This window comes from Oncorhynchus gorbuscha, linkage group LG19, assembly GCF_021184085.1.
Source record: "Oncorhynchus gorbuscha isolate QuinsamMale2020 ecotype Even-year linkage group LG19, OgorEven_v1.0, whole genome shotgun sequence".
NCBI classification, from domain to species: Eukaryota; Metazoa; Chordata; class Actinopteri; order Salmoniformes; family Salmonidae; genus Oncorhynchus; species Oncorhynchus gorbuscha.
Genome location: NC_060191.1, coordinates 69,006,929 through 69,021,532, shown reverse-complemented (window position 1 = coordinate 69,021,532; position 14,604 = coordinate 69,006,929). Strand labels below are relative to the sequence as shown.

The 14,604-nt window shown below is 42.7% G+C and overlaps 1 protein-coding gene across 4 annotated transcripts in view; it reads right to left on the bottom strand.

Annotated features, from left to right (window-relative positions):
• Window positions 1-87: 87 nt before the first annotated feature.
• Window positions 88-14,604, bottom strand: part of LOC124006271 (cholinesterase-like) — a 29,164-nt gene continuing 14,647 nt past the window's right edge. For 3 of the 4 annotated variants that reach the window (XM_046316189.1, XM_046316191.1, XM_046316190.1), the window contains 3 exons: window positions 12,573-12,782; window positions 9,181-9,338; window positions 88-605 (listed from right to left, as the gene is read on the bottom strand). In XM_046316189.1, coding sequence (XP_046172145.1) covers window positions 439-605; window positions 9,181-9,338; window positions 12,573-12,782 — 535 coding nt within the window. In that variant the 3' untranslated portion in view covers window positions 88-438. Of the gene's footprint in view, window positions 606-4,597; window positions 4,642-9,180; window positions 9,339-12,572; window positions 12,783-14,604 lie in introns of all 4 variants that reach the window. The other variant, XM_046316192.1, reaches the window with a different exon arrangement.

Below are 14,604 nucleotides of genomic sequence, written 5' to 3'. Positions count from 1 at the left end.
CCACCAAACACACAGAAACACATCACATGTTACTTTACCCCACCAAACACACAGAAACATGTCACCCATTACTTTACCCCACCAAACACACAGAAACATGTCACCCATTACTTTACATTTACATTTAAGTCATTTAGCAGACGCTCTTCCCCACCAAACACACAGAAACATGTCACCCATTACTTTACCCCACCAAACACACAGAAACATGTCACCCATTACTTTATCCCACCAAGCACACAGAAACATAACATTGTCAGATACACAAAGCAAGACACATGTTCAATTGAAAGGACAAGAACAAATACAAACAGATATAGCAGTGATCAGTGAAAAGGCCTGGCATTACGTTCAGAAACAAATGATGCGCAACAAAATGTATTGTCTCTTTAAAAAGCAAAGGATCATTTTTAAGTTAGTCTTGATGGGTTGAGGGGGTCAGTTAAAGGTCTGGGGCTCCAAGGGCCTCTGGTCACAGTCCTGCTGCTTCTGACCCTCTGGGCTGCTCAGGCTGTGGTCAGAGTAGTCATTCTTCCACTCCAACATGTACGACATCCAACGATGGAAGTGATTCCTCCACTGCTGTTCTAACTCACCTACGCTCACTGACAGAGAGACAGAGGGAGAAGGAGGGAAGGGCGAAGGAGAGAGAGACAGAGGGAGGAGGGAAGGGCGTAGGAGAGAGAGACAGAGCGAGAAGGAGGGAAGGGCGAAGGAGAGAGAGACAGAGGGAGGGAAGGGCGTAGGAGAGAGAGACAGAGCGAGAAGGAGGGAAGGGCAAAGGAGAGAGAGACAGAGAGGTGAGCATGATTTAGATTGCCTGAGAAGCGGCTGTAAAGTTAAATGTTTCCAACATTCAAACACTTTCCAAATCAGCATAACTGAAAATCTCAGAATCCGAGTGAGAAATGAGACTTGACATTCAGCTCATCCTCAAAATCAAACTTCCCTTCAGATATCTACTCCTATGATCCCTCTATACTTTAGCTATAGCTGATACCATGTGATTCTACTGCCATGAGAACAAACTGATCCCATGTGATTCTACTGCCATGAGAACAGACTGGTCCCATGTGATTCTACTGCCATGAGAACAGACTGGTCCCATGTGATTCTACTGCCATGAGAACAGACTGATCCCATGTGATTCTACTGCCATGAGAACAGACTGGTCCCATGTGATTCTGAGAACAGACTGGTCCCATGAGAGAACAGACTGGTCCCATGTGATTCTACTGCCATGAGAACAGACTGATCCCATGTGATTCTACTGCCATGAGAACAGACTGGTCCCATGTGATTCTACTGCCATGAGAACAGACTGGTCCCATGTGATTCTACTGCCATGAGAACAGACTGATCCCATGTGATTCTACTGCCATGAGAACAGACTGATCCCATGTGATTCTACTGCCATGAGAACAGACTGGTCCCATGTGATTCTACTGCCATGAGAACAGACTGATCCCATGTGATTCTACTGCCATGAGAACAGACTGGTCCCATGTGATTCTACTGCCATGAGAACAGACTGATCCCATGTGATTCTACTGCCATGAGAACAGACTGATCCCATGTGATTTTACTGCCATGAGAACAGACTGGTCCCATACTGAACATGTGTTGTATTCCTTAAAATCACCCCAACATATATAGTACCAGTCAAAAGTTTGGACACAACTACTCATTCAATGGTTTTTCTTTATTTTTACTATTTTCTATGTTGTAGAATTAGCTCCAGATGAGGATCTGTTAGAAAAGGACAAACTAATTTGAACATGTTTTATTATGTTTATAACTATATAAGTGGCCTAGCAGTAGTGATTAACGTGTTATGGGTTAGATGGAGTGAGCTATGTGAAAATGTATTGACGGCCGGAGGCAAAGTACATGGGGGACCTGTCTCTATAATAGAGCTATTACTACAGATTGTGAACTATTGCCCTATAACAGTGTTTTATAGCTTCACTGTTTCATATCATAATATTTGTCTCTCTCTCTCTGTTTTGCATCATGATATTCACTTGACTATGAATGGGTCACTTATTCTCAAATAGCTCTTTGTGTATGAGTCCGGAATATTAACAATAGACTGAGGCAAGGTGCAAGGACGTATACTCCCTACTGATAAGAAGGCCAGGAAATGTGTGGAGGAGTACCAAAGGCCCTGGACTCAGGTGATAACACCACCTACTTAGCCACAGAGATACATTGTACAGTTGAAGTCGGAAGTTTACATACACCTTAGCCAAATACACAAGTAAAACTCTGTTTTTCACAATTCCTGACACAATTCATTATCAGTTATCAGTAAAAGGAAGGTGAATAAGAGTGTGCATAGTGTGATTATAGGACAGAGGCCTTTTACGTCTCAGCGGTTTAAAACATCAAACACAGAATATGAATCATGATTGTCCTGTTCATGTGTAAGTCATTTCAAAGTGTATATAATGTTGAACAGGAATTACTATTAAAAAATGAGGGACTGTTATGGTTCTAGTTTGAAATATACTTATTCATGTTACCATACTAGAACTTATGGATTGCTTTACACGTATATAAGGAATCTACACTTGAAGTTGGAAGTTTACATACACCTTAGCCAAATCAATTTATTAAACCCAGTTTTTTTTTAATTCCTGACATTTAATCCAAATAAAAATTCCTTGTCTTAGGTCAGTTAGGATCACCGCTTTATTTTAAGAATGTGAAACGTCAGAATAATAGCAGAGCGAATTATTTATTTAAGCCTTCATTTCTTTCATCACATTCCCAGTGGGACAGAAGTTTACATACACTCAATTAGTATTTGGTTGCATTGCCTTTTAATTGTTTAATATGGGTCAAACGTTTCAGGGAGCCTTCCACATGCTTCCTTGATACAGTGATACAGTGCATTTTAAGTGAAATCATTTGTCCGTAAACAATTGTTAGAAAAATTAATTGCATCATGCACAAAGTAGATGTCCTAACTGACTGGCCAAAACTATAGTTTGCTAACAAGAAATGTGTGGAGTGGTTGAAAAGCGAGTTTTAATGACTCCAACCTAAGTGTATGTAAACTTCCGGCTTCAACTGTAGATGTTGGGGTCAATGGAGGATGGATAAGAACTAGGTGATGGAAAGTACAGAAAGTTAATGTCTCATGGCTTGTATGGATGGGGGCATAGGGCAACAGTCTGGTTGACTCCGCTTGGTAGGAGGGTATACACATATATGCTTGTGTAAATATGTCTTTGTCTTTGCAGCTGTATGACCCAGAGGGTAAATAAACTTGGTTTGGGCTTTTTTATCGTTGTCCGTGAGTTTTACTCTCTTCGTTCAAAACCTAACACATGGAAACAGACTGATCCTTTTTGATTCTACTGCCAGTGAAACAGACTGATCCCTGTGATTCTACTGCCATGGAAACAGACTGATCCCTGTGATTCTACTGCCATGGAAACAGACTGATCCCTGTGATTCTACTGCCATGGAAACAGACTGATCCCTGTGATTCTACTGCCATGGAAACAGACTGATCCTTGTGACTGTACTGTGTGACGGCCCTGAATTTGTCTGAACCGTCTCAGCGGTCCTCCTTCCAATAGGGCGCTTCCCCTTTAATTCCCAATTAAATAGCCTGCATCAGCTGCGCAAAAGTGGGGTTGTGATGGAGACATGAATAAGGATGTGTTCAACCCTCAGGTCCGAAGTGTCTTTACTCCGTTTGTTTTGTTGTATTTAAAAGGGTGCTTTGTAGCCTTGTCTCAAGTTTAACCAGGATCGGATCCACTCATTGCTTCCTTTGGACTACACATCTCAGTTGTTCTCCGCTGGTTCTCCATGGCCTTTCTCCTCTGTTGGCGGATTCCATTGTCTGACTGACAACTATTTTTTTGCATACGGTATTTCATTTGTTTTAGTGTGATGTGTACCGTGATGATTTATGTGGTCATTTTTAGTTGAAGACGTATTGATATTTGATCATATTTATGGTTGTGTGATAAAAGACTTTGATATTTTGATTGTATGATTGAGACTGGGTTTACATGACACTTTTATGAATGGACAAACATTGCGTGACTTAGGTCACTTGAGTTCCCCGAACTCCTTTACTGGGCTGGACTCTTTTCGGCCCGAGGTACAGGACTTTTCTGGAGGAACCAGAGCTCATTGTTTGTTATTATGTGTTTGTGATCATTTATGGTGCTAATACAACCCACGTGCTAATACAACCCACGTGCTAATACAACCCACATGCTAATACAACCCACGCAAAATAACACATTTGTTTTGAAGTTTTTTCCAATGTTTCAAGGGTTTATGAAAAGTGTAAGTACATCCTGACTTTTACTTGAGTCCTTTGTATTGGTGTAGACTTGACAGACCAGACAGGACTCATTCCCTCACAAACCAAAAGGAGAAATCAATATTATCTCTGGTAGGCACCACCTACCTGCCACCCCTAGAAACAATAACCTCAAGTCAAAACTGTTACAACTGCCATGGAAATAGACTGAACCCTGTGATTGTACTGCCATGGAAACAGACTGATCCCTGTGATTCTAGTTGTTCTAATTAAAGAACAACTAGAATCTTGTTAAAGAACACTCACCATGTCACATTACCAGACCTAAAGAACACTCATCACCTAGCAACCTAGAGAGAGAAAGAGTGAGAGGGAGACCGAGAGAGCAAGCGAGAGCGAGAGTTGGGAGAATTTTTTTTATTAGTAAAGGGACAGCTAATGAGGAAAGTTAATGATTAGGAATCGACTCCATACACATTATTCCAATAAAACACGTATTAATGCCAAAATTGTGTTTTTGCCTTTGACCTTTGCAAAAATATTTGCTTCTTGGTTTTCCCAATATGCGGTTATTTCCAAAGTTCTTTGTCATTCACATTGTTCACTCTGTTCCACTTTGTTCATGATTTGCTATATCTTTTGAATGCAATGCCCATCTCCAACTAATAGACTTAGGACAAAGCCAACCTTCACAACTAATAGACTTAGGACAAAGCCAACCTTCACAACTAATAGACTTAGGACAAAGCCAACCTTCACAACTAATAGACTTAGGACAAAGCCGACCTTCACAACTAATAGACTTAGGACAAAGCCAACCTTCACAACTAATAGACTTAGGACAAAGCCAATCTTCACAACTATTAGACTTAGGAAAAAGCCAACCTTCACAACTAATAGACTTAGGACAAAGCCAACCTTCACAACTAATAGACTTAGGACAAAGCCAACCTTCACAACTAATAGACTTAGGACAAAGCCAACCTTCACAACTAATAGACTTAGGACAAAGCCGACCTTCACAACTAATAGACTTAGGACAAAGCCAACCTTCACAACTAATAGACTTAGGACAAAGCCAACCTTCACAACTATTAGACTTAGGACAAAGCCAACCTTCACAACTAATAGACTTAGGACAAAGCCAACCTTCACAACTAAAGGACTTAGGACAAAGCCAACCTTCACAACTAATAGACTTAGGACAAAGCCAACCTTCACAACTAAAGGACTTAGGACAAAGCCAACCTTCACAACTAATAGACTTAGGACAAAGCCAACCTTCACAACTAATAGACTTAGGACAAAGCCAACCTCCACAACTAAAGGACTTAGGACAAAGCCAACCTTCACAACTAATAGACTTAGGACAAAGCCAACATTCACAACTAATAGACGTAGGACAAAGCCAACCTTCACAACTAATAGACGTAGGACAAAGCCAACCTTCACAACTAATAGACTTAGGACAAAGCCAACCTTCACAACTAATTGACGTAGGACAAAGCCAACCTTCACAACTAATAGACTTAGGACAAAGCCAACCTCCACAACTAAAGGACTTAGGACAAAGCCAACCTTCACAACTAATAGACTTAGGACAAAGCCAACCTTCACAACTAATAGACTTAGGACAAAGCCAACCTTCACAACTAATAGACTTAGGACAAAGCCAACCTTCACAACTATTAGACTTAGGACAAAGCCAACCTTCACAACTAATAGACTTAGGACAAAGCCAACCTTCACAACTAATTGACGTAGGACAAAGCCAACCTTCACAACTAATAGACTTAGGACAAAGCCAACCTCCACAACTAAAGGACTTAGGACAAAGCCAACCTTCACAACTAATAGACTTAGGACAAAGCCAACCTTCACAACTAATAGACTTAGGACAAAGCCAACCTTCACAACTAATAGACTTAGGACAAAGCCAACCTTCACAACTATTAGACTTAGGACAAAGCCAACCTTCACAACTAATAGACTTAGGACAAAGCCAACCTTCACAACTAAAGGACTTAGGACAAAGCCAACCTTCACAACTAATAGACTTAGGACAAAGCCAACCTTCACAACTAATGGACTTAGGACAAAGCCAACCTTCACAACTAATAGACTTAGGACAAAGCCAACCTTCACAACTAAAGGACTTAAGACAAAGCCAACCTTCACAACTAATAGACTTAGGACAAAGCCAACCTTCACAACTAATAGACTTAGGACAAAGCCAACCTCCACAACTAAAGGACTTAGGACAAAGCCAACCTTCACAACTAATAGACTTAGGACAAAGCCAACATTCACAACTAATAGACGTAGGACAAAGCCAACCTTCACAACTAATAGACGTAGGACAAAGCCAACCTTCACAACTAATAGACTTAGGACAAAGCCAACCTTCACAACTAATTGACGTAGGACAAAGCCAACCTTCACAACTAATAGACTTAGGACAAAGCCAACCTTCACAACTAAAGGACTTAGGACAAAGCCAACCTTCACAACTAATAGACTTAGGACAAAGCCAACCTTCACAACTAATAGACTTAGGACAAAGCCAACCTTCACAACTAAAGGACTTATAACAAAGCCAACCTTCACAACTATTAGACTTAGGACAAAGCCAACCTTCACAACTAATAGACTTAGGACAAAGCCAACCTTCACAACTATTAGACTTAGGACAAAGCCAAACTTCACAACTAATAGACTTAGGACAAAGCCAACCTTCACAACTTACAGACGTAGGACAAAGCCAACCTTCACAACTAATAGACTTAGGACAAAGCCAACCTTCACAACTAATAGACTTAGGACAAAGTCAACCTTCACAACTAATAGACTTAGGACAAAGCCAACCTTCACAACTAAAGGACTTAGGACAAAGCCAACCTTCACAACTAATAGACTTAGGACAAAGCCAACCTTCACAACTAACAGACTTAGGACAAAGCCAACCGTAAATAACACTGCAAATGACAATGGCAACAACATTGTGTTGGCATCAGCCACCTCTGAACATCAGGAGGTGTGTGTGTGTGTGTGTGTGTGTGTGTGTGTGTGTGTGTGTGTGTGTGTGTGTGTGTGTGTGTGTGTGTGTGTGTGTGTGTGTGTGTGTGTGTGTGTGTGTGTGTGTGTGTGTGTGTGTGTGTGTGTGTGTGTGTGTGTGTGTGTGTGTGTGCAACCAATTATGACAGAGAAAACGTTTTTTTGTGTCATTCTGTGCAATGAAGCAAAACAAATGGTGGAATCTGTGCACAGGAATTAGACTCCATCTCAGCGTCAAAATCAATCACGCGTTCCCAAATCACAAAGGCAGGGGTCTCCAATGTCCTGCTCCAATCAAATACACACACACACCCCAAACAGGAGTCCTCAACCTTGTAGAAGGGATCTATACATATCTTTGTATCTCAATGTGTGTTTGTGTGTTTGTCAGCTTGGTGCTGTGCAGAGACAAACCACACACACACACACACACACACACACACACACACACACACACACACACACACACACACACACACACACACACACACACACACACACACACACACACACACACACACACACACACACACACACACCAGACAGGAGTCCTCAACCTTGTAGAAGGGATCTATACATATCTTTGTATCTCTATGTGTGTTTGTGTGTTTGTCAGCTTTATGCTGTGCAGAGACAAACCACACACACACACACACACACACACACACACACACACACACACACACACACACACACACACACACACACACACACACACACACACACACACACACACACACACACACACACACACACACACACACACACACACACACACCAGACAGGAGTCCTCAACCTTGTAGAAGGGATCTATACATATCTTTGTATCTCTATGTGTGTTTGTGTGTTTGTCAGCTTTATGCTGTGCAGAGACAAACCACACACACACACACACACACACACACACACACACACACACACACACACACACACACACACACACACACACACACACACACACACACACACACACACACACACACACACACACACACACACACACACACCAGACAGGAGACCTCAACCTTGTAGAAGGGATCTATACATATCTTTGTATCTCTATGTGTGTTTGTGTGTTTGTCAGCTTTATGCTGTGCAGAGACAAACCACACACACACACACACACTCCAAAACACTGTTAAGCTATCAGCTTTTATCTCTCAGGATGAAAGAAAACCTAACCAACTAAAAGTAAATTGTATTTTGCATTGAACTCACCAAACAAACACACATTTAGAAAACTCTGCCTCACTGCAAATGCCTTCCATGTAGAAAACAACCTCATATCTACACAATACTGTAGTCTTTCAAAAAGCCTAAACAATAAAATAAGGCAAGTGAATCTAAAATGCTTCCTAAATAAAACAATTCCGATGAGTTATCTTTGACTAAGTAGTTTAATAACAAAATGATCTTGACCTGAAAATTCCCTCATGGGTTGCACCTCATACACATGCACACCCACATCATGCGTTTCAAACCGGGGAGGCCACGGATTATGTTTGCATAGTGAGCCCGATGTGTGTGTCTAATACATGAAGTGCAGTGGAGAGAGAATGTTATTCACCCTCCACAGTTGGAGCTCTCTGAAATGGAGACTGAACCGACTCGCACTCAGGCCTCCAGCATTTTTGGAGAAGAGGGGGAGCTGGAGCCTGGGCCAACCCAGCCATGGTGCACCTCCACAGGCAAGTTAGGGCACCAGAGACACCTGGAGGGACCTGATGCAGCATCACTCAAGTGCAAGTTTGATGTGCAATAGAATAAATCATATTTTTGAGGTGCGGCCTGACACGGCCGTCACACTTTAAGTTTGTGCCTGTTTGTGTTCTCACCAGTGACTTCCTGCAGTTTGGGGAGGAAGTTGTTCCAGAACTGGCATTGATGAGCTGCAAGCCTCTTTTGTGTGTGTGGAGGGGATGAGTTTAGGGTGATGTATTCCTGTTGGTCCACGGTGAAAAGTGGCCAATCCCCTTCCTCTATGCTTGGGTTCCTGCCAGGGAAAACACAACAACAAACCAATTATGTATGTACGTAAACCATGAGAGTCATTTTACACTGACTTAAACCTTGTTTGACTTAAAATAATGATATGATCTTATATGATCTTATTTGATATGCTTAACACCCCGGCAGTCCTACAATCTAAGCTAGATGCCCTCAATCTCACACAAATCATCAAGGAACCCACCAGGTACAACCCTAACTCTGTAAGCAAGGGCACCCTCATAGACGTCATCCTGACCAACTGGCCCTCCAAATACACCTCCGCTGTCTTCAACCAGGATCTCAGCGACCACTGCCTCATTGCCTGTATCCGCTACGGTGCCGCAGTCAAACGACCACCCCTCATCACTGTCAAACGCTCCCTAAAGCACTTCTGTGAGCAGGCCTTTCTAATCGACCTGGCCCGGGTATCCTGGAAGGACATTGACCTCATCCCGTCAGTTGAGGATGCCTGGTCATTCTTTAAGAGTAAATTCCTCACCATATTAGATAAGCATGCTCCGTTCAAAAAATGCAGAACTAAGAACAGATACAGCCCTTGGTTCACTCCAGACCTGACTGCCCTCGACCAGCACAAAAACATCCTGTGGCGGACTGCATTAGCATCAAACAGTCCCCGCGATATGCAACTGTTCAGGGAAGTCAGGAACCAATACACGCGGTCAGTCAGGAAAGCTAAGGCCAGCTTCTTCAGGCAGAAGTTTGCATCCTGTAGCTCCAACTCCAAAAAGTTATGGGACACTGTGAAGTCCATGGAGAACAAGAGCACCACCTCCCAGCTGCCCACTGCACTGAGGCTAGGGAACACGGACACCACCGACAAATCCATGATTATCGAAAACTTCAACAAGCATTTCTCAACGGCTGGCCATGCCTTCCGCCTGGCTACTCCTACCTCGGCCAACAGCTCCGGCCCCCCCGCAGCTCCTCGCCCAAGCCTCTCCAGGTTCTCCTTTAGCCAAATCCAGATAGCAGATGTTCTGAAAGAGCTGCGAAACCTGGACCCGTATAAATCAGCTGGGCTTGACAATCTGGACCCTCTATTTCTGAAACTATCCGCCGCCATTGTCGCAACCCCTATTACCAGCCTGTTCAACCTCTCTTTCATATCGTCCGAGATCCCCAAGGATTGGAAAGCTGCCGCAGTCATCCCCCTCTTCAAAGGGGGAGACACCCTGGACCCAAACTGTTACAGACCTATATCCATTCTGCCCTGCCTATCTAAGGTCTTCGAAAGCCAAGTCAACAAACTGGTCACTCACCATCTCGAATCCCACCGTACCTTCTCCGCTATGCAATTTGGTTTCCGAGCCGGTCACGGGTGCACCTCAGCCACACTCAAGGTACTAAACAACATCATAACCACCATCGATAAAAAGACAGTACTGTGCAGCCGTCTTCATCGACCTTGCCAAGGCTTTCTACTCTGTCAATCACCGTATTCTTATCGGCAGACTCAGTAGCCTCGGTTTTTCGGATGACTGCCTTGCCTGGTTCACCAATTACTTTGCAGACAGAGTTCAGTGTGTCAAATCGGAGGGCATGTTGTCCGGTCCTCTGGCAGTCTCTGTGGGGGTGCCACAGGGCTCAATTCTCGGGCCGACTCTTTTCTCTGTGTATATCAATAATGTTGCTCTTGCTGCGGGTGATTCCCTGATCCACCTCTACGCAGACGACACCATTCTGTACACTTTCGGCCCGTCATTGGACACTGTGCTATCTAACCTCCAGTCGAGCTTTAATGCCATAAAACACTCCTTCCGTGGCCTCCAACTGCTCTTAAACGCTAGTAAAACCAAATGCATGCTTTTCAACCGATCGCTGCCTGCACCCGCTTGCCCGACTAGCATCACCACACTGGATGGTTCCGACCTTGAATATGTGGACACCTATAAGTACCTAGGTGTCTGGCTAGACTGCAAACTCTCCTTCCAGACCCATATCAAACATCTCCAATCGAAAATCAAATCAAGAGTCGGCTTTCTATTCCGCAACAAAGCCTCCTTCACTCACACTGCCAAGCTTACCCTAGTAAAACTGACTATCCTACCGATCCTCGACTTCGGCGATGTCATCTACAAAATTGCTTCCAACACTCTTCTCAGCAAACTGGATGCAATTTATCACAGTGCCATCCGTTTTGTCACTAAAGCACCTTATATTACCTACCACTGCGACTTGTATGCTCTAGTCGGCTGGCCCTCGCTACATATTCGTCGCCAGACCCACTGGCTCCAGGTCATCTACACGGCCATGCTAGGCAAAGCTCCACCTTATCTCAGCTCACTGGTCACGATGGCAACACCCATCCGTAGCACGCGCTCCAGCAGGTGTATCTCATTGATCATCCCTAAAGCCAACACCTCATTCGGCCGCCTTTCGTTCCAGTACTCTGCTGCCTGTGACTGGAACGAATTGCAAAAATCTCTGAAGTTGGATACTTTTATCTCCCTCACCAACTTCAAACATCAGCTATCTGAGCAGCTAACCGATCGCTGCAGCTGTACATAATCTATTGGTAAATAGCCCACCCATTTTCATCTACCTCATCCCCACAGTTTTTATTTATTTACTTTTCTGCTCTTTTGCACACCAATATCTCTACCTGTACATGATCATCTGATCATGTATCACTCCAGTGTTAATCTGCTATATTGTAATTATTCGCCTACCTCCTCATGCCTTTTGCACACATTGTATATAGACTCCCCTTTTTTTTCTCTACTGTGTTATTGACTTGTTAATTGTTTACTCCATGTGTAACTCTGTGTTGTCTGTTCACACTGCTATGCTTTATCTTGGCCAGGTCGCAGTTGCAAATGAGAACCTGTTCTCAACTAGCCTACCTGGTTAAATAAAGGTGAAATAAAAAAATAAATAAAATAAAAATATTTAAAAAATGCATGCTCGCTTTGACGTCTCACCTGGTCCCAGCCTTCTCTATAGAATGTCTATATGAATTCTCACCAGGTCCTAGCCATGTCTATATGAGGTCTATCTCATATATGAGGTCTATCTCATTGGGGAAGCAGGTAGCCTAGTGGTTAGAGTGTTGGAATAGTAACTGCAAGATCGAATCCCTAACCTGACAAGGTAAAAATCTATTCTTCTGCCCCTGAACAAGGCAGTTAACCTACTGTTCCTAGGCTGTCATTGTAAATAAGAATTTGTTCTTAATTAACTGACTTGCCTAGATAAATAAAGGTCAAATAAATCTCACCCGGTCCTAGCCATGTTGGCCCAGTACTTCATCATCCTCCTGCTCATGACCACTTCCTCCTCCAGGTATCCCAGGGTTCTGTTCAGCGGCATTCCAAAGACAAACTCAATCTCATAGCCATGCATCACGCCCATCCATGCTGGCCAGGGATTGGTGGAGGAGTGGTGATCGAACAGGAAGAGGCGGGCCTTACCCCCATGTTCTGTGTACCTGGGGTGAGGTATAGTAATGATTGGTGAACTGAGCAGAAGGGCCAGATACTAACTACATATCTCAACATTGCCTGTAAGTATTTGTGCAAACATTAGAGCTGGGCTCTCCAACCATGTTCCTAGAGCGTTCACTTTTTGGGATAGGGGGCAGCATTTCGAATTTTGGATGAAAGCGTGCCCAAAGTAAACTGCCTGCTACTCAGGTCTACAAGCTAGGATATGCATATAATTGGTAGATTTGGATAGAAAACACTCTAAAGTTTCAAAAACTGTTCAAATAATGTATGTGAGTATAACGGAACTTATATGGCACCTGAGGCACCTGAGGAAAATCAAGGAAGTGCTATTATTTTGAAATGACTGTTTTAGTTTGAACGCCTATCCACCATACAACGACTTATGATGCAGTTCATGATCCCTATGGCATCCACTACATGTGACCAGTCTTTAGGCATTGTTTCAGGTTTTTATTCTGATAAAATGAGGGAGAAACACCACTTTCAATGAGAGGACAGTGGACATTTCCAAACCTGACTCCTGCGCGAGACCGGGAGAGCACCTTTCTTGTTTTTCCTATTCTATTGACGAAGCAATTGTCCGGTTGAAATATGATCGATTATTTATGACAAAAACAACCTGAGGATTGATTATAAACATAGTTTTCTACAAACGTATGGTACTTTTTTGATTTTTCGTCTGCCTGCTGTGACCGCGCTTTGTTCCAATGGATTACTGAAGAAAACGCACCAACAAAACGGGTTTTGGACATAAAGAGGGACTTTATTAAACAAAATTAACATTTATTGTGTAAAATGGAGTCTTAGGAGTGCAACCATATGAAGATCATCAAAGGCAAGTGATGCATTGTATCGCTATTTCTGACTTTTGTTACTCCTCTACTTGGCTGGTTACTGTTTGTAATGATTTGTCTGCTGGGCGCTGTTCTCAGATAATCGCATGGTTTGCTTTCGCCGTGAAGCCTTTTTGAAATCTGACACCTCGGTTGGATTAACAAGAAGTTTAACTTCTTTGCGCACCCATCCCGTTAGCGGGATCATTTTCATCAACATCCGCTGAATTGCAGAGCACCAAATTCAATCAGTATTTTGATGTTTGGATGAAAAATGTACCCAAATGAAACTGCCTATTTCTCAGGTCCAGAATCTAGAATATGCATATGATTGTCAGATTAGGATAGAAAAGTAGAGGTTTGCATGCGCACCAGTTTGGAGCAGACATTTTATCTCTCTCCTATTGAAAAAGCTATGGTCCGGTTGAAATATTCTCGATTATTTAGTGTAAAAACAACATGAGGATTGATTATAAAAAAACGTTTGACATGTTTCTACGAACTTTACGGATACTATTTGGAATTTTTGTCTGCCCTTCATGAGCCTGTGGATTTCTGAATCTTTTTGGAACTAAAGGAACATTTATTATGTAACTGCGAGTCTCGTGAGTGCAAACATCCGAAGATCATCAAAGGTAAGTCATTCATTTTATTGCTTCTCTGACTCTCGTGACCAATCTACTTTGCTGCTAGCTGTTTGTAAAGTTTTGTCTGCTGAGAGAGATGTCCTAACATAAACGCTTGGATAGCTTTTGCTGTAAAGCTTTTTTGAAATCTGACACACCAGGTGGATTAACAACAAGCTAAGCTGTGTTTTGCTATAGTGCACTTGTGATTTCATGAAAATTAAATAAAAGAAAGAAAGTTAAAGAAGTTAAAATCCTGTACGTTTCATGCGAACCCTAATCTAATGCACTTGATTCTAATAATTACCTGGTTGATGAACTGAAGCAGGTTAGTTACAACTGGG